This window comes from Oryctolagus cuniculus, chromosome 13 (assembly GCF_051225735.1).
Source record: "Oryctolagus cuniculus isolate XC-2025 breed Fujian yellow rabbit chromosome 13, ASM5122573v1, whole genome shotgun sequence".
NCBI lineage: Eukaryota > Metazoa > Chordata > Mammalia > Lagomorpha > Leporidae > Oryctolagus > Oryctolagus cuniculus.
In genome coordinates, this window is record NC_142879.1 from 105,541,383 (window position 1) to 105,566,034 (window position 24,652).

At 50.5% G+C, this 24,652-nt stretch overlaps 1 protein-coding gene across 1 annotated transcript in view; it reads right to left on the reverse strand.

Annotated features, from left to right (window-relative positions):
• Nucleotides 1-22,130, reverse strand: part of GAD2 (glutamate decarboxylase 2) — an 88,197-nt gene extending 66,067 nt beyond the window's left edge. The window contains exons 1-7 of the mRNA XM_002717305.6: nt 20,424-22,130; nt 19,747-19,806; nt 19,451-19,600; nt 18,571-18,804; nt 13,801-13,891; nt 13,130-13,242; nt 8,751-8,866 (exon numbers count right to left, since the gene is read on the reverse strand). Coding sequence (XP_002717351.1) covers nt 8,751-8,866; nt 13,130-13,242; nt 13,801-13,891; nt 18,571-18,804; nt 19,451-19,600; nt 19,747-19,806; nt 20,424-20,499 — 840 coding nt within the window. The 5' untranslated portion in view covers nt 20,500-22,130. The remainder of the gene's footprint in view (nt 1-8,750; nt 8,867-13,129; nt 13,243-13,800; nt 13,892-18,570; nt 18,805-19,450; nt 19,601-19,746; nt 19,807-20,423) is intronic.
• Between the last annotated feature and the right edge of the window lie 2,522 nt (nt 22,131-24,652).

Genomic DNA, 24,652 nt, shown 5'->3' on the forward strand with positions numbered 1-24,652 from the left:
TGTGGAGCAGGAGATTAAGCCACCGCCTGTGATCCCAGCATCCCATATGGGTACCTGTTAGAGTCCCTGCTCCTCCACTTCTGACCTAGCTCTCTGCTAACGGCCTGGGAAAGCAGCAGAAATGGACCAATGGACCCAAGTGGCAGACCTGGGAGAAGCTCCTGGCTCCTGGCTTTGACCTGGACCAGCCCTGGCAGTTGAGGCCACTTGGGGAGTGAATCAGTGGTGGATGGAAGCTCTTGTTCTCTCTGTCTCTCCCTTCCTCTGTAACTCTACCTTTCAAATAAATAAATAAATAAATAAATCTTTAAAAAGAAATTTGAAAAGAAAGGAAGGAAGGGAGGTACGATTGTATTCTTATGTCTATGAATTACATTAACCCTGTTCTCTTTGTATTGATTTTAAAAATGTAAATAAAACAAAGTGTTCTCTTTTTCATGTCTGGCAGTGCCCAGGATGACCCTGAAGAGAAGGCGCCCCTCAAAGCTCAAAGCCAAGAAGGCACAGAACAGGGCAGCCAGCTGCCCTCACTGAGCCAGCACGAGCTATGCAAATTCTGCCCCTTGGTAATTAAGCTTAGAGCGGCAACCTGCGAAATGGCAAACTGGGGCTAAGAAAGAGATCTGGTAGACCTGGTCAAAGAGAGGACACATTCTTGTCCAGATTTAATGAGAACGAATAGGGATTCTTAAATGAGGAACAAGTACCCAGGGTACCTGATCACTCTACCCAATGCCTCCTAGTTAAAGCAAAACACAAGCCCAGATAGAACAAAGGGCAACAAAGGTGAGATGAGGCATGCAGAAGAAAATTAGGGAGCGAACAGTGAAGCTGCTTATACATTCAGGAGAGGGAGCAGGGGAATAGCAAAAATGATAACCACAAGTCACGGGGGAGCCACGGAGAGGAAGGACATTGAGAGACATTCCCTAAGGAGGAAGAAACAGGAGGCCACCTTAAATGGGCTCACTCTCTCTGTGCTGGGGAGACACTGTGGAGGATCATTTTACCACTTGGCACCAGAGTAAGACAACCACTTGTTGATGAACAAGAGACGAGGAATACCCCGGAAGCTTGGAAGCCTGGCAGGCAGGTGTCTCAGAACTCAGAGCAGGTTTGGCTGTGAGCAGAGGGCATTAGCAATGTGTGGCAAGCATGGGCTCCCTATCTCAAGGGCTATGCCAAGGCCGGGACAGGGACAGACTACTCTGGGTGGCTCAGAAGGCAAAGCCATGAACAAAAATTGGAAGCCACAAGGATTCCTATGTGTCCCCAATGAAATCAAGACTCTTGGCAATCCGTTGTTTGTCCATAGAATGGATGAGGAATGAGCGGATGGGCACACCTCTCTCCCTGTCTCTGATTTGGGAAAAGTAACAAGGGACCCTTGACAGAATCTAGTGCTTATTTAAGACCAAATAGTATTTCCATTGAGAATAACAGGAGGTTTTGTAGAGAATGGATTTAAAAGCTAAGTTTGCATTCCTAAGGAATCTGAAACCCACATACAAAGGACCTTCAAAAAGTTCCTGGGGAGAGGTGTTTGGCACTGTGGTTAAGTTGTGGCTTGGGACACCTGCGTCCCATTTTACTGTGCCTGGGTTCAAGTTCCGTTTCTGCTTCTGATCCAGCTACTGCGAAAGCACAGTGATGATGACTCAAGTATTTGGGTGCCTGACACTCATGTGGGAGACTCACAAGGAGCTCCTGGCTCCTAGATTCATCCTGGCCCAGCCTTGGCTGTTGTGGGCATTCGGAAACTGAACCAGTGGATGGAAGATCGATCTGTGTGTGTGTGTGTGTGTTTCAAATAAACGATTTAAAAAGCTTTTGAAGTTTATGGAAATCCTATAATGAACAAAGTGTTAGGTAGGAAGTTAGCGATTAGCCTATGTGCGTGTAAGGCCCTGAGGAAAACAAGTTGCTTTGGTCCCTGCCATTCCCACATGGGTTTGCCTCCTCCGAACCCCCCTATTTGCAGGAAATAGCAACTCCAGCGGCCATGGAAAGGGTGACACCCCTCTTCCTGCTTCTGGTCACCCACAGGCCTGGAAGAACATGCTGTTTTCTACAATGTCCGATTCGTGTCCTTGCTCTGTGAGACCGCCTCATTGTGACCGCTGGTTTGTGCGGCTCTGTGTGATTCCGAGGTGACTGGCCTCCCTCTGCACACCACCTCCATCCTAGCCAGCAGTTTAAAGTCACCCCACTGTGGCTAAGCACATGTGGAAAGACAGGAAAGATGGAGAGCAGGATTCCGTTTCCCAGGAAGAGAGATCCAAGGATGATATTTGATGACAAAGGTGAACCTCAGTACTGAGCACGTATCCAGTCCTTGGGAGCACTCAGCGGACAACATGACTGGAGGGTCCTGAGCAGAAGAAATGAAAATGTGCAAAGGGAAGAAGCACCTGAAGGCTGTGTGTGACACCCGCTTAGAAGATAGATTGAGGTGAGTTTCTTTCTTGTTCTGAGTCATTGCTTGCTGAATTGCAATGATAAACCCCTCTTTTGGCAGAATTGGTGGGAGAAGTGTAGACATCGTGTGTGAAGTGCCTGCGGACCACCTGGCACTCACAGGTGCCCACACAGGTGTACCCCTTCTGATTCTCCCCTCCTCCTGCCTAATGTGATACCATCCGCAGGGCGTGTCTCCGTCTCTAGTCAGTTCCAAAGCTGGTAGACTTTATCTACCAACCTGATGAAAATAAGTCTGTCCTGGAGAGGGTGTTATGACACAGCAGGCTAAGCCGATGCTTGGGACATCTGCATCACATATTGGAGTGTGTGGGGTCAAGTCCAGCTCCTTCATTTCCAAGTTAGATCCCTGCTAGTGCGCCTGGGAGGCAGCGGACAATGACCCAAGTAATCCCCGCCACAACTTTGGGAGACCTGCATGTAGCTCCTGGCTCTAGGCTTCAGCATGGCTCAGCCTCAACTGTAGCAGGCATCTTGGGGAGTGAGCCAATAGATGGATGATCTATCACTCTCTCTCTCTCATTCTGCCTTTGAAATAATTAAATAAGGAAATCTTATTTAAAAAAAATAAAAGTCTATCCAGTCTCTTCATGACTGGCATCCTACAGGGTTAATTTCTATGAATGGGAGCAACTTTTTCCCAAGCTGCCCATGCCACTGTGTTTTGTTCTTAAAGCAGATTTGATTTTGGAATTGAAACACTTTCAAATAATGATCTGTTAAAAGCACCTTTCTAAAGCAACTATGACACACAGGGCTAGACCGGGCAGGGCCTTGGAGGACACAGGGTGTATGGACAGAAGCTGGGCTTGGTGGGAGGCGGGAGTGAGTGAGCTAGGGTGATCTGCCTCAAACATCCCTCTGTCTCATCACGAGGGGTACTTTTCCTAGATGAGATTATGCGGTTCCCAGAAGCTATTTCTGGAAGAGCTTGTCTTGCTGGAGGCAAGAGGAGAATTTGGAATTAAGCTCAGGGTTTAGGCGTTCAAAGGATTCAGAGCCCAAAGGATTCAGATATGTGAATGACTGAGCTGGGGTCATGGCTTCCATGTAAGCTTACTTTCAAGAAAGGACCTAAAACTCTAAGCCTTTTTTCTTTCTTGCTTTTTTTTTTTTTTGTATCTATTTATTATTTGAAAGGCAGAGACAGAGACAGAGAGAGATCTTCCATCCACTGGTTCACTCCTCAAATGGCTGCAATGGCTGGGTCTGGGCCAGGCCAAAGATGGGAGCCAGGAACTCCATCTGGGTCTATCACATGGGTGGCAGGTGTCCAAATACTTGGGCCATCACCTGCTGCCTTCCAAGGCACAATAGCAGGGAGCTGGATTGGAAGTAGAGCAGACAGGACTAGAACTGGTGATCCTACATGGGATGCCAGCCATGACATTGGCTCCTTTGCTAAGTCATTCTACCACGGAAGAACTGGGGAAGGTGGTGAGATTTGAGCACAGGATGAGTGCTGAACCCAGTGATCTTAAAGCTCTCTTCCAATTCTGAGATCCTGCGATTCCATATTGGGGGGGGGGGTATTCTTCAGATTCTTTACGTGGGTTAAATGCCATCTAATTTCAACCCTGGGACTTATGTACTTCTAATGCTCTTCATTGTACTCCTGGTTCAATTAATTTAGTCCTATTCAATTTTACAAGAGAGACCAATTGACTTGACCAAACATAAAAAAATTAATGGCTGACTCTTCTTGTAGCTAGGGATAATTCTAGTCTGGCTTGGTGGCCAGAAAAGCAGGAAACGGTTCGGGTGAAAGAGAGCAAAGATTCATACAGAAAGCGAAAGCTGGCTCCTCTCTCCCTTCCTAAGCGTGTGGTGGGCTGTGGAAGATGACAGAGAGGGTCTAAGTCACTTCCATCACTGTGGCTCTCCACATGTCAAGTTCCAAACCCAGCTGTCAGCACACAAGAAAGGACAGGAAATCGACCTGGTTCAGTCCATCAAGGAGTTACATTCACACTAGAGTAACCAACCCGGGGAAAATGGGATTTGTGAAAAGTGCTGCCTGGGGCTGGTGTTGTGGCGTAGTAGGTTAAGCTTCTGCCTATGGTGCCGGCAATCCCATATGGACATCAGTTTGTGTCCCAGCTGCTCCTCTTCCCATCCAGCTCTTTGCTATGGCCTGGGAAAGCAGTGGAGGATGGCCCCAGTGCTTGGACCCCTGCACCCAAGTGGGAGACCTGGAGGAAGCTCCTGGCTCCTGGCTTTAGATCAGCATAGCTCTGGCCACTGGGGAGTGAACCAGTGTATGGAAGACCTTTCTCTCTGTATTTCTCGCTCTCTGTCTATAATTATACCTTTTAAAGTAAATCTTTAAAATAAAAAAGAAAAATGCAGCCAGTGAACGTAGAATAGACCGGCTGAGAGCAGTCATCCGGTCCTGTAACTGAAGGAGCAGAGCTGGGCTTGGAGGGGAAACTGAGGCCGTAGACCTGGCTCTGCCATTGAGTGGCTATGAAATCTCGAGTGAAACATTCCCTACTTCTGGGCTTGGGTTTCGTCATCTATGGTGCTGGTGTTTAAAGTTATCTGACAGGTGGGTGGCACCTCCTAGGTCCCAGGCACTGAGGTGAACACCCTACAAGGCTCTCAAAGACACAGGCTTTGGAAATCTCTCAAAGACACAGCACCGGAAGCAGCTTCTGCCCCTGCCCCTGCCCCTGCTGCCACTGGCTTCCCCTCTCCTCATGGATCCAGGCAGAAGCTCTTCCTCCAGTCCCTTTCCTGTAGGTCAAGGAACTACAAAGGAAACAGTGCAAGGACTGAAATGGTTAACCTGGAGAAAGGCTTTTGAGAAATGATTGGCTGTTTCTTCAGCTTGTGGAGGTGTGTTTGTGGTGCTGGTGGAGGTGAGTGACTGTGAAATCTAACCAGGCCAGGAGAATATACAAACCCACTTGACACCAGAAGGACCCACACTCAACAGTGAGTTGAATACAACAGCCTTCGTCTAGATGGAGTGCAGAAGAAACTGAAGACAGGGGTCCTGTTACCTCTGAACGTGGACCTTCATGGGCAAGACCTACGTTCAAGAACTCACTTGTCCTGAATGGTTTGGGCTAAGTGTTCCAGGAGCCATCTGAGCTGTAAGTGAATCTAAAGGTCTCCAGCCCAGTCTTGTGAGAGAACAGGGAGGGGCTTTTCATGGGAGGAAGGAGTAAAAATTTTGCATCACCTTCACATGAAGAAAAAAGCTCATGATGGAAATTTAATTACAGAAAGTATAAAATATTATGGCAGTTGATGTGTGTTGCATACAAGACTTTGTTGCAGAATTTTAAATTTGGCTTTTACAGTGCTGTTGGCCCCAATTCATTGGTTGTACTGGGAACCAGGAAACCAGGTTTGGTCTTGGATCTATCTCCCTAGCTAACTTCAACCTTTTCATTTTCAAAATCCTGATAAGAGGGGCTAGTGTTTAGCATAGTGGTTAAGCTGCTATTTGGGACGGGTGCCTCCTCCTCTATCAGAAAGCCTGCTTTGAGACCTGGTTCCTCCACTTCTGATCCAGCTTCCTGCTAATGTGTATCTTGGCTCAAGTAGTTGGGCACCTGCCCCAATGTGGGCAACTTAGATGGAGTTCCAGGCTCCTGGCTTTGACCTGGCCCAGCCCTGGCTGTTGCAGGCATTTGGGGAGTGATCCAGTAGATGAAAGAGCTAACTGTCTCTCTCTCTCTGTCCTCTGCCTTTCAAATAAATAAATAAAAATTAAAATAAAAATGTAGATAATAACATCTGCTCTACTTGCCCCACAAAGTCGCTGTGAGAAGCAAATAAACATATATGAGCATACTTTCACAAAGTTTGTGGAAAATTGTATTAAACAATGTTAAATGTTTAAAAAATGTTTGAAATCCACGCATTTTAAGGGTCTTCAAAAATTTCATTGAAAATGTTTATCATGAAAAAACTATGCAAGGATTTCAAAAATTCTCTGCACTTGACTAAGCTGATCTTTTAATTACATTTTTCCATGAATTTTTTGAAATGATCTCACACAGTAGAAAAACAGTTCATCTGCCAAAAATGATAAGCCTATTTAGTTAGAAGCCATTGGTATTTTAGGAAAGGTTCATAATTCAAGCAATCATTCACAATTATATGCATGGATAGAGACATGGGAATGAGGTCATTACATAGACAAATTGCTTTCTTTCTCTTAGAAATGAAGACACAGACATCAAGTGTATAGTATCAGGGGCAAGGAATGAAAATTTTTGGACCACATGGCCCGAGCTTTCTGGGCCAGGCTGAGCCGATTTATGTAGAAACCAAGGCTGCGAAACAGATGCAGAAACCAGAGATGCCTGGCAGGGGACACAGGGCAGTCGCCTCTGCTGGGCCAACCTCAGTGTATGGAGTCAGCTCAGGAACCAACAGCGAAAGACGCCCAACAGAAGATCATCTGAACCTCTGAGGTTGCAAATACAGTGACATTTGACCATTTAGGGGTCTAGATCCACTTTGGGGAGACAGTAATTGAGAAGAAAAATCACACCACGTGTTTCTACCCCTGGGGAAGCTGAGAAGTGAAAGTTATCTCCTGATGGAACACTGGATGTGATCATCTGGATAGAGCCCTCTATGTGGAGCCATCCAGCTCCTTATCTCTAAACCACGCATAGATTACTCTACATGGCAGAAGGGGGTTTGCAGATGAGATTAAATTTAGAGGGGAGGTGACCCTGGATTACTTTGGAGTGGATCCAATGGGATCACAGGTTCTTGTAATGAGGAGGAAGGAGAGGCAGAGCCAAGAAGGAGATATGGTGACAGAAGCAAGGGGCAGGGGGAGAAAGAGGGACAGGGACAGACTGAGTTTGATGATGAGGTGTTGCTGGTTTTGAAGATGAAGAAAGGAGATCATGGATGAAGAAACCTAGTTAGCCTCTCAAAGCTGGGGAAGGCAAGGAAATGGGTTCTTCCCAGCAGCCTCTGGGATGAACTTCGATAACTTTAAGTTATTGAGCTCATGTTGTTTACAGACTGTGGTCATCCCTGAAAACTTGACCTCTGTCAATTGAGGAAAGAGATTTAAAAGAATAACACAACCTCAAAGCAGGACTGACAAGATGCTCAAGGTAATCTGTTGGCAGATAATCACCAGCGTCCTTGAATTCCATGGCTAAAGTCGCTGATCCTGAACTGCAGCCCTGGCTTCCAGTCTCTGCTTGCCCTGTGGTTCTCTGTTGGGAAGGCACCTGCACCCCCACCCCCCCGCCATGTAACACGGCAAAAGTGAAGTTCTATGGGCAAACCCACCATGGCTCCCTGCTTCTCTCCACTCATGTCTCCTTCCAGGTCCACTAGATCTCTATCTTCCCTGTCTCCCATATCCACAGTCACCAGCAAATATCTTGCTCTTCTCTGAGACGTTTCCCAGACTCTAAGCTACTCTGAGCCCGAGGTCACGAAGGAGCAGCCTATGAATCCCAGGGTGGCGGATTGGGGATCGGAACCGGGAGGTGGCCCACACAGCTGCAGCGTGGCTGGGTGCTTGTGTGCTGTTCCCCCTGGTGCATCAGGGAGAGCTGGTGGCCCGGCAGGCTAATACCAGTCAGCTTAACTCACGTGAACAGGATGGGCCATGTTTTTCCATGCCTGTGTGGCAGTAGGAGGAACATGAGGAAGGCCATGGGAGTTAGCAAGAAGTTCTAGGCTGCAGTATTGAATAAGGAAGACTGGAGCTATCAGCCTGTGCCCGGCCAGCAAGCAGGGGGTAGGCAGGAGCCTGGGCTTGGCCGAGACAGGTCTGGTGCACCAGGGATCAGATAGAAAACACTGCTCTGCTATTTCTTTATGGTAATAAAACCTCTGGTTGAATCAGCCAAAAGTGAATGTCAAATGGTTCAAGGCCCTGGAGCGTAGACTGTCTATCTGATCAGCTGATTGTGGTTTTAAACAGAAAGTCTGCATCGACAAGACACTCTGGAGTTCTGATGACAAAGGCACACATGGACGGTTCAAGGGAATCCACAGTCACCCTACCTTCTTGCTTCCCCCTTGCCCCCAACACACAGCATTATACAGAAGCACAGGGTTACAGGAGTTAGAGGTAAAGCATTCTGCTTTCTATTCGCGGGTTTTCCTGAATTTCAGAGACAAGGAGGACACCCCAATATCCCACTCAGCTGTCTTCACTCCTCATTGTATCTCAACAAGCATCTTTGGGAAAGAGAACCCCTGGAGATACAACATTCCCAGCCATCATTCCTTCAATGCAGGTTTTGCAGAATACGACCTTGAACAGAAGCACCTACATGCTCCGACGTGAAGGCGATGAGCCTGGGGACGGCAGCCATTCCTTTCTCCTTGACTTCCGGGAACATCTTAAAGCGCGCGATCAGCATGGCGTACATGTTCGATATGGCGCCACCTACAGGGCACAGCGACACACCCGGTTACCGCTTCAGGTGACTGCCCACCATTGCCCAGGAAGGCAGCATTCCTCATCCCCACTCACCCAGAGTCCTGTGTGGACACGGGGGCTGTGCTTTGAGCTGAACCCTCAGCCTGGGAGAAGGCACTTTGGGCCTCACCACAGGACCCAGGCCACCCTCCCACAGCCCGCCTGTGTCGCCAAGGGGAACCATGCTTGATTCTGGCCCTGCTGGGAGCCCTCAGAAGAGAGCATTTTGCCTTCCTTATGCTTGTGAGTGCAAGCATTCTGCAAGAGGCCTGTCGAATCCTACTTTCACCCTGCCGGAGAGCAGTAACATCTCTTCATTTCAGCTCGAGCAGTGCCTTGGGCTCAGACTGACACACACGTGCTGCTCTGAGCTATCATTCTTAGAGGGGTCGGCGCAGCGGCACAGTAGGTTAATCTTCTGCCTGCAGCCCCGGCATCCCATACGGGCACCGGTTCGAGTCCCGGCTGCTCCACTTCTGATCCAGCTCTCTGCTGTGGCCTGGGAAAGCAGTAGAAGATGGCCCAAGTGCTTGGGCCCCTGCACATGCATGGGAGACCAGGAAGAAACTCCTGGCTCCTGGCTTCGGACTGGCTCAGCTCCAGCCTTTGCAGCCATCTGGGGAGTGAACCAGCAGATAGAGGACCTCTCTTTCTATCTCTCCCTCTCACTGTCTGTAACTCTACCTCTCAAATAAATAAAATATTTTTAAAAATTATTCTTAGAGAACACAAGATAGATATCCATCTATTTATTCACTGCCTTGCCCCCAGTTCTTCCATCACAAAAACATTGTGGATATAATTGAGTTAGCAAGATCTTATTGCATAATTGTAGGAATAGTCACAGCTAAGAAAGCTTTCAGTCTGTATTGAATTCTGTCTCCTGTGTCATCCCTAAGATTGTCAGGGGTTTCATGTGATAAGATTAGGGTCTCACTTGACAAGCAAGGAAAGTCAGCTTTCCCCCTGGGGTTGTTGGCAAATTTAGGATTTTTGCTATCCAGGATAAAGACAGACTGTAGGCAGTGCAAATGGGCATGCTGGCTCAGAGGGGTGAAACTACACAGCAGGGTGAGGGACTACTCTCCTCTCCCATCAAGGGGAGACACCCCCAGCCCTGCCACGATGTGGGTGCTTCAAGTTGCCTTCTCTGCTGGTGGCTGAGGGGCAGGAGGGCAGGGCCCTTTGCCTCACCTGCCCTGGGCTCTGGCCCAGGCAGGCTGGCTGGGATGGAGCACTCATCACCCAGACCCTGGCTCCTTCCTCAGTCAAAATGAGGGCAGTTCCTACCTTTCCAGACCCCAGAGACACAGGACAAGTAGAATCCAGGTCAGGCATGCTCCGAGCAGACACCCTGACTCGAAGGCTGACTGTAAGATGCTGAAGAGGGTGTCAGCTTTTAAAGGAACCCTCACTGTAGTTCCTGGGTTCTTGGGCTTGGTACTGATTGACATTTGGGTCACATGATTCTGGTGGTGAGGGCTGTCCTGAGTACTGCAGGGTGTGTGGCAGTATTGGTATTGGCAGTATGGTCTGTGCCCATCAGAGCCAGCAGCACCCTCCCTTCCCCAGTTACAATAACCAAAACCATCCGCAGACATTGCTAGACGTTCCTAGGGGGAGGCAGTGACAAAATAGCCCCGCCCCTGGTGGAGCACTGTAGCTCTGGTTCTTCTCAAAGATACTGGGGAAGGGAGAAGAGGTGATGAGAAAGGAGTAGATATTGAGGGTACTTCAACCATTGCATGGAAAAAAATGGCAACTAAAAGTTAAGCTTATTTCGGTGCAGGATTTTTTTCTTGAAAGCCATGCACAGTCTTTTCATTACATGAACTGTCTAAAAACCTCTCTTATGTACGGAGTTTGGAACTTTTGTTTGCACCAAAACATATCTTATCTTGCAATTTTCAATTATCAAGACGAATGTATCTTTTTCATGCAGTTTTCCTTGAACTTACTGAAGTCACCTCCTGTGTACAAAGAAAGCTCTTTCTGGGGCAGTGATGCACCCAGCCTCCAGCCCTGCCCGCCCACTCCTCATTTGCCAACTCAATGAGCCTCCCGCTAAAAGCTATGCAAGCTGGGGAGCTCCCGTGCCTCTGAGGAAGGAGTCTCTGAGTGTCCGAGATGGAGGAGTAAGGCAAACCGAGCAGAGCTGTGTGTTCCAGCCACAGATATCCTCTTCACTTTCAGCTCCAGGGGTGGGCCTTTTACATAGATCTCAGGCACACAGGGTGTGTGGTTTTCCCCATTCCTTCCCCTGACACTGTAAGAACCCAGGCCCAGGAGCAAGGCTAAATGCTACCTGGTAACGCATCCATTAGCAGGTTAGGAGGCTCTGAGCCGTCTCTCTTCCATGATGCCTTGCAAGAAGCAGAGCAGAAATGAGTTCTCTGCTGCCCCCAACAACTGGCAGTGCCTAGCCTATACTCCAGTGTGACATCTATGGCTTCCATCTTGGGGTGAGGACACGGAGGCTTTTAGGCCCCAAGGAAGGAACACCAAGTTCAAAGTTAAGTCCTCTCCACTTGATAACTCCCCGTCAGACATGAAGGTGTAGGGAGCAAGCCCTAAATCCATACTTAGCCAAGCCCAACTGCCACAGCGGATTCTTTCTCCAGGGTGTATGTTTTCTGGATTGTGTAGGTTCCCAGCCCCACCATGTTCATGAGGCCTGGCTCATAGTCAAGTCACTCAAATGTTCAGGGCCAACAGGTACAGCTATTCTCTCCCTACTCCTGGGTACCCTTAAATTGGATCCCAGGTACCCTTAAATTGGATCCTGGATACCAGGATCATTGTACCATTGGATCCTGGGTACCATTAAATTGAATCCCAGGTTGCTCTCTGTTCATGTCAGGGACAGCTCAAGTCTACATCTAACCCCAAAGAGAGGCAGAATAAAGGCAGAAGTGATGCTGCCCCCGGCCCTACCTAAGTCCCTCAGGAAAATCACCGTCAAAGCCTCAGGTTCAGGCCAGAATGATAAAGCGCTCTCAACAGGGACCGGGTTTCCAAAATCAAACCAAGTACCAAGCTCCCAAAGCAAACAGAGGCTAGCTTAAAGCCATCACAGCTGGTGTTTGATTTTTTTTTTTTTTTTTAGAAAAAAGCTGATTTTTCCCTTTCATTTCACTAACGCTTTTTTTCCCCTTTGGCACCTAAAAAGCTATGCTTCATAATCAAAAACATAACATAAAATAGCAGGTCTGGGTTTGTAGGAAAACATGTTTCACTGATGCCCTGGCTTGGGGGCCACTGTTGCTTGTTCTCCATGGCTTCTTGCCACGTTTTCCTATCTGTCTCCCTTCCCTGATTCTCCATTTGTCTTTGCAGAACTGCTGAAGGGAGATCAAGCCCAGGCCTTTTCAGGGCCTGTCACAGCAGCAGATGTGCTGTTGGCCTCTCTGGTGGGGCTGTCTCTGTATCCTAAGGATCCCCTGCCCTGGCTACCACCCACAAGGTCAGGTCTGCACACCAAGTCTGTTTTCCACGGGTCAGTGACTCTCCCCACTGCTTTCCCGACTCCTATTTCTTCTCTGCATCGAGCCAAGGTCACACACAGACTCATGAACCAAGGGCACGGCTTTTTGATTCAGGTTGATTCTCTGGGCTGGAAAGAGGTGTCAGTGGTGGGGCTCAGAGTGCCGTGGCTGGCAGTAAAAGACAGAATGGGTAAGACTGAAAGACATGATGATTTCCTGACCAAATAACCAGCCTCTTTTTTTAAACTCTAAGACATGATCTCCGGAGGGCACTCTCTTGCCTCCTTGAAATCAGTCTAAGTCAGCTCCCCGCCTTGTTATTTCACAGACTAGGATGGTACCTACACTCTACAGATCAGGCTGGTTATGCATCCTTGAACAGTTAATGTTTTATGAAATGAAACTCTCCTTTTCCTTTCCCTAGTTCTGGGAAGAGCATCAGAGAGTAAATTTCCTTCTTAGGGATCTTTATGCCTCCGTTCCACATTATCCACACATCCTGCAGAAACGCTGGGTCAATCCCACCTCTGATTGTGCTCTTTCTGAACAGAAATAGCTAGTGTTCAAGCACGGGGTCGTTAGCTTGGAGGCCTGCTCCACGGTCCTGTGCACTCATCAGACTCATTCTTTTGATCAACACACAGCCTATTGAACTTAATCTGAAACACAGATGAGATATTTAACCATTCTTGGGTTCACAAGGCATGTCACAAGGAAGAAACACAAAGGTTAAAATAGCATATACCAGGAGAAAATATCCCATCGCCAGAGCCCCCTGGCCAGCCAATGATTTCTCTCATTTTCTTTAGCGTGACATATTCCAAAAGCACAAATACAGGAGCGATTTCATAGGTGAACCTGCAATACAGAAATGGCTTTCTTTTATGCGTGTAACTCGAAGAAATATCTCATCCTCACTACAATAGTCACGGGACTATTTCCTTTCTCAAATTTTAAGTTTTCAAATGTGATGATGACAGTGATCATAACATTAAGCTGAGAGAAACTTATTTGCAAAAGATCTTTAAGAAGCTTTGCTTGTTTTTCTATATCTCTAAAGTCAAGAGCTTCAGCTATTGGCATAACCCACCAGGGAGGTTTATCCTATTGAATAAATAAGAAGACAGAGTAACGCTATTTGAAAAAGAACATCCAGTCATAGTCCTCTTTCACATCATACATAATTATCACTTCAAAATGCTAAAGAAGTCCCCCTTTTTGAAAGATTTTTTTCTGTAGTTTGTGTGAAAGACATATCAGAATTATTTTCTATTAAGTGAGGTTGAACATCCATGCTTTGGAAATCGGTAACCCTATTTTAGGAGGGACTGAATAAAAATAGATTTTCATACAAGAAAATCTATGAAATCTCATTTATGATGATCTAGATCACACAGAAACACATTAGCCACTTACATGTTAGTGTTGGCTGTTGATGTCAGCCAGTCTGCTGCTAATCCAACCATATCCAAGCCAGTGGACAGTTGATTGAAATATCGGGGATGCCCTGAATAAAATGAAATACCAGAATCAGAATTGCATCTAATAAAATGCACCCAATAAATGCCTCTCAAGCATGATTTCTCTAACTGAAGAATCTGGGATGATCCTTCAGTAATAGGAAACCCATGTTCAGAAATATAATATGCACACACGTATGTGAGCTCAACACACACACACACACACACACACACACTCACACAGAGCATCACAACCAGAGATTACTGTGAGCTTTGATTTCTCTTAAAACACACTTTAAAATTTTCCTTTAAACACATTCAAAAAAAATCCAATGTGGTTTTGTAATCTGGACACTAGTTTGTTCTTTTTTTGCAAACTCAAATGCTTTTGTTGACCCAAAGCAATGCAAAGACAGGTTGGTTTTGTTTACAGGCATGCTGCTAAGAATTCTTTTTTGTTGAGTTGCTCCAAGAATCAGTCATAACATGACATTCGCCAGGCATGCCAACATTCATAATAATATCAGTGACAAATGGCTGATGATTACAAAGACAGGGCAAAAATGAGAAAATAGGACACTGTGCTGAGTGGATCTGCCCTGGATTCAAAAGCTGATGAGCGCCTAAAGAAGGCACGGACAAAGCCAATTCTTGTGAATTCTTCTCTTCCTAATTATTGGATCATCAACAACAGCACAGCCTCATAGCTGACTTGTAATAAAGCTGCATACGGTCAACATCAGTATCTCGTCAACAAGACACATGAAGATGGATTCAACAGACGATCAGCCCATGAGTGAAGCGTCTCTGCTTTACCTCTGGATTTCTCTAAAACTCCCCTACCCACATACTCCTGAGGCTGATATTTAAAATGCAATTATAAATATCTGATTCGAATTCTCTGACTTGTCTCATAAAAGCCCATCGATCAGTCTGATTTGCTTAGCAGCAAAAATTCTGGAAAATTGACAATTATGGAAATAACATCTGACACCAGGTATCTGTCTGCTACGTACTGGACACCTGTCTGAAGCCTAGGGATGAGATAGACTCTTGTGGACAGCATTGGTAAAACAAGATAAAGGGAGGCACTGGGGAACGCAGAGGGGGCAGAAGTCAATACAGAGCTTATCTCGCAGCCTGGAGCATTCCCTTATCAGCCCTGGGCAGGTGGCTGGAGAGTCGGGGGCTGGGGAAAGAGAGGAGCTGGCAGAGTGCACATTTGAGAGAATCTGGGATGTGCACACCCCTGGGTCGCTCTCCAACATTGTTCTAGCTCCTGTATGGTCATACGTGGTGCCCCTCTCCCATTTTGCTTCTCTCCGAGGCGACCCCATCGGTTTACCCGTGCATGAGAGGTGAAAACAGCTGATGTCTGGAGTACCGCCCTCTCCTCTCTGCCTCATTGCCTCTCGGTCTCATTACAGCACACAGCTGAAACCGCCCGGCTCCCCCTCCCGCTGCCTTCCGTCTCTTTCCCTAAGCCATTCTTTTTCAAAGTGAGGAAATGAAGAAGAATTAGCACATCTATCCATTAATCTCCTCTCCCAGTTCAAACGCATTTCCTACAGGAATCTGGTGTGGGTGATCACACAGGAGGTAACCCGGTGGAAACACTGGCATAAAAACCTCCCCCACCCACCCCCTTAAAACTGAGAGGGGCTCCAAGATGTGTGTTGTGCCCCCATGCAGCAGGAGGTCAAGTCATCCCACAGTTACCTCCTTTCGTAAACTGTGAAGACAACGTTGATGATTCCATGGCTGGTGTGTGTGTGTGTGTGTGTGTGAGAGAGAGAGAGAGAGAGAAAGAAACATGGCTTTGCATGATGCTACAATAAGATTTTGCTGTTCTTGCAGGCTCTCTGCTGTTTACCTATCCATGAAAGGTGAGAACAGCTGATGTCCATACACACACACACACACACACACACACCTTGGTCTGCCCTGTCACCCGAGTCTCTCTGATTCCCACTCACTGATAATGATGTGAAAGTATGGATGGAGAAAGCGTGGTGGCAGGGCAGAATAATAGACCCTCTTGATTTCTGGAAGAAACATTCCCCTAATTGCATTAGCTTGGACCCTACAGGCTGCCTCCCGGGCCTTCCCTGCGAATCCAGGCCAGCCTCTCTGAAAGTGTGAAAGACCTGCCTCCCAGCCTGTCTTCCTGCCAGCCCCACACGCATGCACTTGCCGCCACCGCCGCCACTAACTGCTCCCCAAGCCACCGCCGGAGAGCCTAGGACTCGCTGTGCCGGGAATCGGGGGCCTCTCTCGGGCTGCAGAGTCAGGACACAGCGAGGCTGCGACATGAGGTTAGGGCGCTCCAGGCTCAGGACCACTCCCCATACATTCCCCAAGTGAGCCTAGAAGGATGCACACACTCTGCGGCCGGCCGGCCACCCACTCTGGCCCTGGTGTTCACCACCAGCGGCGGAGGGGCCCCAAACTAGGTGCAGGGCGCACACAGACACAGGAACGGCCTCGTTTATGGTGCCTTCCATTTCCTTTGTCTGAGGATTCCTTCCTTCCCCACACACCAGCGCGGCCAACCAAATCCAGTGGTCTCCCCGAATGCTGACACACCAGCTCCAACATTCCAGCTCCTGCATTCCCGACAGGGGTCATCTTTAACGCTACAAGAAGACTTCACCCCAGGTATTTCCCTAATGTCCTTCACCTCTCTCTAAGGTTGGAGCCCAGCTGGAAACCGAGTTAAAGACGCTTAGGAAACAGCTGGTTTCATTAAAAATTTTTTTTCTCTCAGGTAGCATTTATGGACCTGTTGGAAGCAGGGTTAGTAACTAGTTTGATAGACCTTAAATAGTTCCAGGTGACAAGTAAGACAGCTATAGCATAAAAACCTATAAGCTTGCTACTCAATGAGAGAAGCGGACTGATTTTAATTTTTTCAAGCGCTATGTGGGGAGAGGACAGAAGTCTAGACATTAGAATCAAATAAAAATATCACATTAATATTGATGCACTGCTCAGAAATCCACCTGAACTGATCATATTTTTATATGAAATCTAAATAAAATGCGTTAGAACCACACTGGACTGACACCCGGCTGGGCAAGCATGGCCAAAGCTAAGAACTGAACTGGTCTCGGCTCTCGCTGACACTAAATGGAATGTTGATAGACAGAACTATTACTTTCATTGACTTGCAATTCCCATTATCTCCACTCCTTAAATTGCATTTCAAATACCACCAGCTTTTAAGGAAGAAGATGTAAAACATCTTTATAGACTGTTCAGTAGCAATATAAATAACAGGCAGCGGTTTGCCAGTAACATATTTAAATAATAGCTAGACAAAAATGGATTACAAGTATGGGGGGTTGTTTTTAGTCTTAGTGTGTATAGCATGTGGGTTTGCCATGCACAGTAAATGAGAATGACATCTGATCAACCCCCAGAAAGCATGTTTCTCAGACTGAGTTTGATCGAAATTGACAAGCTGAATTCCTTTCCCTATGCATTTAGTTCTAAATCCACAGTCTTACAAAAGTGGCTACTAATAATTCAGGAAATTGATTCATCAAGGCTCGTTGCATGCATACCTTTCCTCTGCCAGTATAAACAATGTAAGGACAACAACAACAAAAAAAGAAAATAAAGAAGAGCTAAAACATCGCACAGCAAATATTCCTAAAATGTTATTTGTCCATAAAATGGTACTGAAAACTGATCAAGAAAACCTGTGCAATATAAAAGGATGGCATTTCTATGGTAATGCTCATGGAATATTTTACTGATTTTTATTTGCTAGCAAATCCTTTTAAGGCTACAACTCAATTTAAGTGCACGAAGTCTCCTCCTCCCCTAAAAGTTCGTTCATCCTTGTTTTTATTGCTTTCATGAAGTGCCATGTCCTCAAGGATCAGGATGGTGAGAGATGATACGGAAAAGGAAGGCTGAGCATGACCTGGGCACATGAACAGCTGGTTTTGTGTCGATAAAATAAAAGCTTGGAATGTACCCAAATACATTACACCTGGAGCTTTAAGAAGGGTAGAACACGAAGAACGCTGTGAAATACCAATAGGCAGACTATAAAATACATGTTAGAAATTTTTCCTCTGAGGCTATGAGACTCTCCCTTTCCCCTTTTCTCTTTATCTTATAATACACAGAGGCCAGACAGGACTTAATCCTTCCATACCAGGGCGGCATTGCTCGTCTACATTGTGGTTTTGGTGTGGGTGTGGAGAAAAACCTGGAATTCAGATCTGAAGTCTTGGCCATTGAGACAAAGCCAAAGCATTCTCTCTCCAGCTGGATGGTGACACCGAGTGGTTATTCTAGTGTCTGGGTGGTTCTGTGCCTAGGGAAGGACCAGCACCCCACTAGCATTCAGGCTTTTGTTTGAATCATGCCTTTTGATCTTTCCTTTCCATATCCCCTTTCTGTCTCCATTTTGGGTCGCTTCTACTGGCCTCTGCTGCTACACCAGCGGTTGATGTCTGTGGCCAAATACATGCAACACAAAAGCTGATGATGTATACTTAGCGTTTGTGATTTTACCAGAAGCATCAACAGTTATCACGCTAGTAAAAGGTGCTTTTGACTGGAATCAGTCTCCTAAGGACAATTTCTGAAATGATGGACATAACATTGCACGTTTGAAAAGAACAGGAGTTCCACAAAACGGAAAGCATGTCATGGGAACAATACAAATCGTAAATGTAAAAAGAGCTTTATTATTGCAATGGGACAATACCTGTTTTAATTGCATATTTTAGAGTTGTTTGGCAATGCATCAAAATTTCCTCCAAATTTTGTGGGTGCTCTGCCAGTTCCCAATTATACTCTTGAAGAAGCTCATTGGGATAATGGAAATCGATCACTTTGGTGGATCGATCAAAACTTTTCACCACGTACTGAAGCAGAATGTCCACAACCTCTTGCAGAAAGGCGAGGGTGGGCCTCTCGCCCCCGAAGGCGGGCAGCAGGTCTGAGGGACGGAATAAAAAGGCCACATTTCAATTTACCCGTGAATACACGCAGGCAGTATCTTGATCGGGCAATTTCTCCTTGAACAGATTATACGATTTTTTTAAAGAGCATTTTCTGTAAAGGGATCACTTTTCACAGAGGAAAGCAATCAATGAGAGGAAATACGACTTCTCTTCCCCTCCTCATCAATTCTTGCAATTTCAATTCCTAGCTTATTGTTCGTTTTCCTTTAGACAAGAGAGCGCGGCTCCATTGGTCTGTTCCCAGGAGCGCATCCTAACTGTCACTTCTCAGTGCATCCTCTTAGATGTCTACGGACGCATTTTCACATCAGCAGTGTCTGGGGAGTGCCTTCGGGCGCACCTGGCCGCGCAGAACCCAGCACGTTAGGGTTTCGGGGCCATGGAAGACCCGCTGTTTCCGCGTCGATTTGTGTGTGTGCATGCACGCGCGCGCGTGTGCGTTTGGAGACCGGGCGTGCAAATGCACGGGGAGTTGTAGGGGTTAGCTTCGCGCACGGCTGTCGCTTGAACAGAATCGAGTTTCTGTGACACCGCTCTGATCTCACCCCCTGAGTCCCGGTCTAGATACCCGGACCCCGAGTCTCACCTGGCGCGCGGTGGGTGGGGCCGGGCCCGTTTTACCTGTTGCGTGCAGAAAGGCGTAGTTGACGTCCGCTTTGGGGCAGCTGCAGGGCTTCTGGTCGCAGGCACAGGCGGCCTTCCGGGCCGGGGCCCGCGAGGGTTGGTTCCCGCCGCTGTCGGCTGGCTTCTCGGTGTCCCCGTAGAGCAGCGCTGCGCAAGGACGCGGAGAGCGCGGGTTGCGGTCAGCCGATGGGGATGCGGGGGTGAGAAGGTGGCTGTGACCCGGCGCGCGCGCGCTGCAAGCGCCTGACCTTGCCCGCCCCCAACGCGCCCTTCCCTGGACCCCGGGCACTCACCGCACAGCTTGTTTCCGATGCCGCCCGTGAACTTCTGGGCCACCTGGCACCAGGCTCTCGCTGCAAGGAGGGCAGAAAGAGAGCGCGGACGCAGGTGTGAGATTTCGTTCTGTGTGAACACCGCCAACCCGCGCGGGGTCAGGGAAGGGGCCGCCTTGTCTCCTGCAGGGGCCTCCCCGGACTCCGCGCGGCTGCAGGTGCGGCAGGCGTGCGGGAGCCTCGCAGCGCGGCTGGCCCTCCGCTCAGTCCGTGCATCTGTTTCGCAAGGAGGAGCCCCAGGCACGGCCCTCCACCCTCACCCACCAAATGCCCATCGGCCGAGGAAGCTCTCCTCCCCGCCTAGGCACCCAGGATGTCCATGTCCTCGCATGCTGTTTCCAGACCTAAAAATCCTCTTCCTCTTTCGCATTTTCCCCACTTTCTCAGCCGCCACTCCGCCCCTCCCCAGCGTCCCAGGCCCCCGGGATTCGGTGTCCTGGAGGTGCCGTCCTCTTTGGGGATGAAGGAGCCTGAGGCTCCTGGACGTCTTTCCTGGGGCCGCCAAGGACTTAGCCCTGGAGCAGGGCTAAGGAAGTTTTCTGATGCAGGGAGTCTTCCCCTGCCTCCTCTCTCCTCCCTGGCATGCACACCCCAGGGCACCCGCAGATCTCGCCTGATGCCGTCTCCCGTTCTCGTACCTGTGCCAGGGTTCTCGGGGTCTCCGGAGCCATCTTCAGTCCCGAAGGACCAGAAGCCGGAGCCCGGAGATGCCATCAGCGCTGCGAGCCGGGAGCAGGTTGCTTCCGAGTGCGAGCTGCTGGGGAAGCTGCCACCAGCTCGGCCCCGGGCGCGCGCGCGCGCGCGTGCGTATGTGTGTTGTGTGTGTTGTGTGTGTGTGTGTGTGTGTGTGTGTGGCGGGAGGGGGCACCGCGCGCGGCGAGGGTGGGTGTCACACAGGGACAGCCAACGTGCGTGTCTGCCTGCGCGGGTGCGCGCGGCGGGTCGGGCTTAGGGATCTGGGCACGCTTTTGGAAGCCGTGCAGGTTCAATGGGGAAGGAGTCAGGGGGACCCGGACAGTGGAAAGTACAGGGCGCCGGGAGGGAGCTTAGTAGGGATGGCTGAGGGGGCGGCGGAGAGAGGACGTGGGCGAGGGCGAGGGTGCGAGGCTGACTGCGCGCGCCAGCTTGAGTCAGAGGCCCCAGTGGGAGGCGTGCAGGCGCGTGAGCCCCCGCCCGCCAGAGCGCGCTGTCCAGGGTGCTACCGAGGCCGGCCGCGCACGGACCTCCGCCAGGGGCACACAACAGGGAGGACGTGGAAGGTGGCTGCTACTGTTTTACTGGTGCCCCGAGGGGCGTATTGCGTGGTTCCTGCTGCGGGGAAGGAAGCGCGGTTCCCGCGCCGCCTTTCTCCAAGCGAGTACTGAGGTCGTGGCGACCGCAGAGCCAGAATCGGGCGCCGGTCACGACGAGCTTCGGGAAGGAGGAGGTAGAGGAACAGCGCCCACGCACGGGTGGGCGCGTTTCAGCTCCTTAGCAGAGCCCGAAGCCTGTCCTGGGGCGCGCCGCTCCTGCGCAGTCCCGCGCTGGGTGGCCGCGCCCTCTGTCCAGGTTCAAAATCCACGCTGGGGTCTGTCACCGACGACCTCCGGCTAGGAATAAAATCATAAAACGCACCGACACTTCTTGGGAGGGAGCAGGGGAGAGTGGCCAACGCCGGTGGGGTTGATGGCAGACGGGGGGATGAGGTCACTGGGTGACCTTGGCTGGACAGGCGTGGATGCGCCTGCTGCTCGCAGCGTGGTGGGGAGAAGCGCGCGGGGTTCCAGCTATGCAGCCTGGGCTTTCCAGATCCGAGCAAAGACACCATCCACCGGGCCCTCGTTTTTTAGGGGATCCCAAACCAACGATCCCTGCGCCCCAAGAGACTCTTCACGGTGGGTGGGATCTGCTGTCTCCGAGGTCCTGGGGTGGGAAAGAGGTTCCTCATTTTCTAAGGAGGAGAAAGCATCTTTTCTCCGCGATGATTTCTTTTTTCTAAAAGCTGCCGACGCTGGGAATGCGCCCAGAGTGTCTGGGTTCCCCGAGTTCTTTTTTGCTTTCTCTGGGCGGCCGAGATCAACTTGACATGCACCTTGGCTGCTCCGAGACTGACCCGGGAGGGAAAGGACTGCGTTCGGCCTCCCGCGGCACCTGCCCGCCGGCGCCTCCCGGGAGCCTTCCTCATTTCCTTCGGGCTCGCGGGCGGTTCTCCCAGACCTCCCTAGCCAGTTATCAGATCGGTTTCTCAGTTTCGGCTACCACCCCTCGAGGCTTGCTCGGGAGTCGGAGTCGTGGGGTCCGAGGGGACCACGCGCAGGCCCACAGCTTGCGTCCCCAAGCGCACTGTCCCCGGGCCAATGCTCTCCACAAAGCTTTGTTCTCTCCCTGCGTGCCCGAGTGCTGGGGATCCGGCAGGAGCCATCGGATGCGCCCTGTGGCCGCCGTCCTGGGGCGGGGGGTGAGCGCGGGGAGCGCACTGGTGGTGGAGCCGCGGAGGGCGTGGCGCTGAGCCGGGCAGTGTGGAGCAGCTCCGGCAGGGCTGCAGGGGCGCGGCGGTCAGGCACGCAGGCTTTGGCTGGGCCCCGCTTTCCCGCCCTCCCGGCTCCAAGTGTTCAAGCTGGCCAGGCGACAACTCCGGGAACGCAAAGACTTCGTGGCTCAGCTGTGCGCGCCGCAGCTAGGGCAGCCCTGCGGCTCTCGATCCAGCCGCGCAGATACGAGCCGGGGAGACTGCTTCTTTGATGAACTCCACGCCAAATTCGGCAAATACTTTGCTTCGAGGCAGCAGGAACTTTTCCACTAGGGATGAGTGGTCGAGAATTTAAAACAAGCGTTCAGCGCGCGCGCCCAGAGGCAGAAACGGATTAAAACACGAGGAAGGTAGAAATCCCCTCCACATTTTTATTTTATTTATTTTTTTGGTAAGGCGATGATTTACAATGCTTCTGTTTAAACTCCATGAAACCCCCTAGCTCCGAATACTTTAAGTCTCACGGTGTTATTCCTATTTTTCCCCTTTTTTATTTATAAACACACACGTTACTTGAGAGGCAGACGGGGATACCCAATTTGTCTTCCTTTAACGCTGCCTAGACAGCGGTTGGCTTGGTAAAGACTTGGATTTCGCAAAAGAGCCGGCTCACCCTCTTGCTGGCGCTCCGGGTTGCAGATAACAAAAGAAGGCAGGGAGCTCATAATTACGGTCATTAGCTCACAAAGGAGGCAGCCAGCGAAGCGCGCAGAGGCGGGCCGCGCAGGGAGCGGCTGTCCAAGGCCCTTCCTTGGACGACCAGTACCTGTTTTGGGCTCCGTTTCGTCCTGGGATCTCGCCGCCGTCCGGGGCCAAAGAAGAGGGCCCAGGAAAAGAAAGCAAGCGAGAGAAAGCCTAAAAGGAAACAAAAACATGGCACCCTCCCGCCGAGCTCTGTGTCTCCAGTCTCGCTTTTTGGCAGTGTGAGTGTGGCTGGCGGGAGCGGCTCCGTCATCTCCCGCATCCCAGCCACGAAAGGCCGGGCTGCCGGGCCGCCCGGGAGGTCTGGATTCAAAGACGCAACTGCAGCTCGGCGCAGCTCGGTTTGCTGCCCCTCGAGGGTCTCCGGCCTGGGTGAAAGGCTGGTTAGGGCCGAGGGCCCCGGGTCGCCGCGAGTTACGGACGCTTCCCCTCCTCTACACTCCGTCCGCAGGGCTCTGCAGCTCCCTGGATATGGGCAGCCCGGGGTGACCCCTCTCCCCTCCAACATTCCCTCCCTACCCCTGCCCCCAGCCCCCAGCCCCAGCAAGGCCACGGCGCCAACGCAGGCTGAGAAGTAGGGCCTAGAGCGCGTGCGTGGTCTCGGGGCCGGCCCTGCTGCTCCGCTGTAGGGTTCCCCTCGGCCGGATCTCTTCTGGAAAGTGCAAAGGTCGGCCAAGACATCGCTGGAGGCTTGTTGGTGCCACCTCGTTGGGTTGGAGAGCGTAAGACGTGCTGGGCGCGAGCTGTGCCAAACGTTAGCAGCCAGCTGCATTTCCCGTTTCTCGAAGTTTTCTCCAGAGTCCTCTTGGGTCGGACCTCTGCGTGCATGAGCCCAGGGCACCTGCAGAAGGGACAAGCCCTGTCCAGGCGGGAATCCTTCGTACAACTGAACCTTCGATGCAACCGTCTGGCTACACTTCCTCATCCTCTCCGGGCCGGGCCGTGTAGACGGCGGAGGGTGTCAGTTGCATAGTTAACTAGATGAAGGAATGCAAACCTGTGCCTACCCGACATCCTCCCCTCCCCTATCTTACATACACCCACGTGGGAGCAGCGGTGATCGTCCCGTCTGCGGACGACGGGAACTGAAGGTCTGACAGCGCTGCTTAGTGGTGGCGCCAGTGGAAGCCACAGCAGCTGGGAACGCAGCTTGTGTGCCTCTTGTGTGGTACATGGAGAGTGGGTCGCGTTTTATGTCTCAGAGGCGGAGTTTCCTTCGAGAGGGGTTGGGGGTGGGGAAGTTCCCTGCTGGAGGCGGAAATGCCCTGACTCCCCCTCCCCCCACACTGGGGCGCAGCCACGGGCACAGAGGTGGAGCCGAGGGAATGTCTCTGCAAGGCCACACTGGGGCGCAGCCACGGGCACGGAGTGGAGCCAAGGGAATGTCCCGCAAGGCCACACTGGGGCGCAGCCATGGGCACGGAGTGGAGCCGAGGGAATGTCGCTGCAAGGCCACACTGGGGCGCAGCCACGGGCACAGAGTGGAGCCAAGGGAATGTCCCGCAAGGCCACACTGGGGCGCAGCCATGGGCACGGAGTGGAGCCGAGGGAATGTCCCGCAAGGCCACACTGGGGCGCAGGCACGGGCACGGAGTGGAGCCGAGGGAATGTCCCCGCAAGGGAAGGGGACGTCGCGAGCTTTCCGAGGCACTTCCT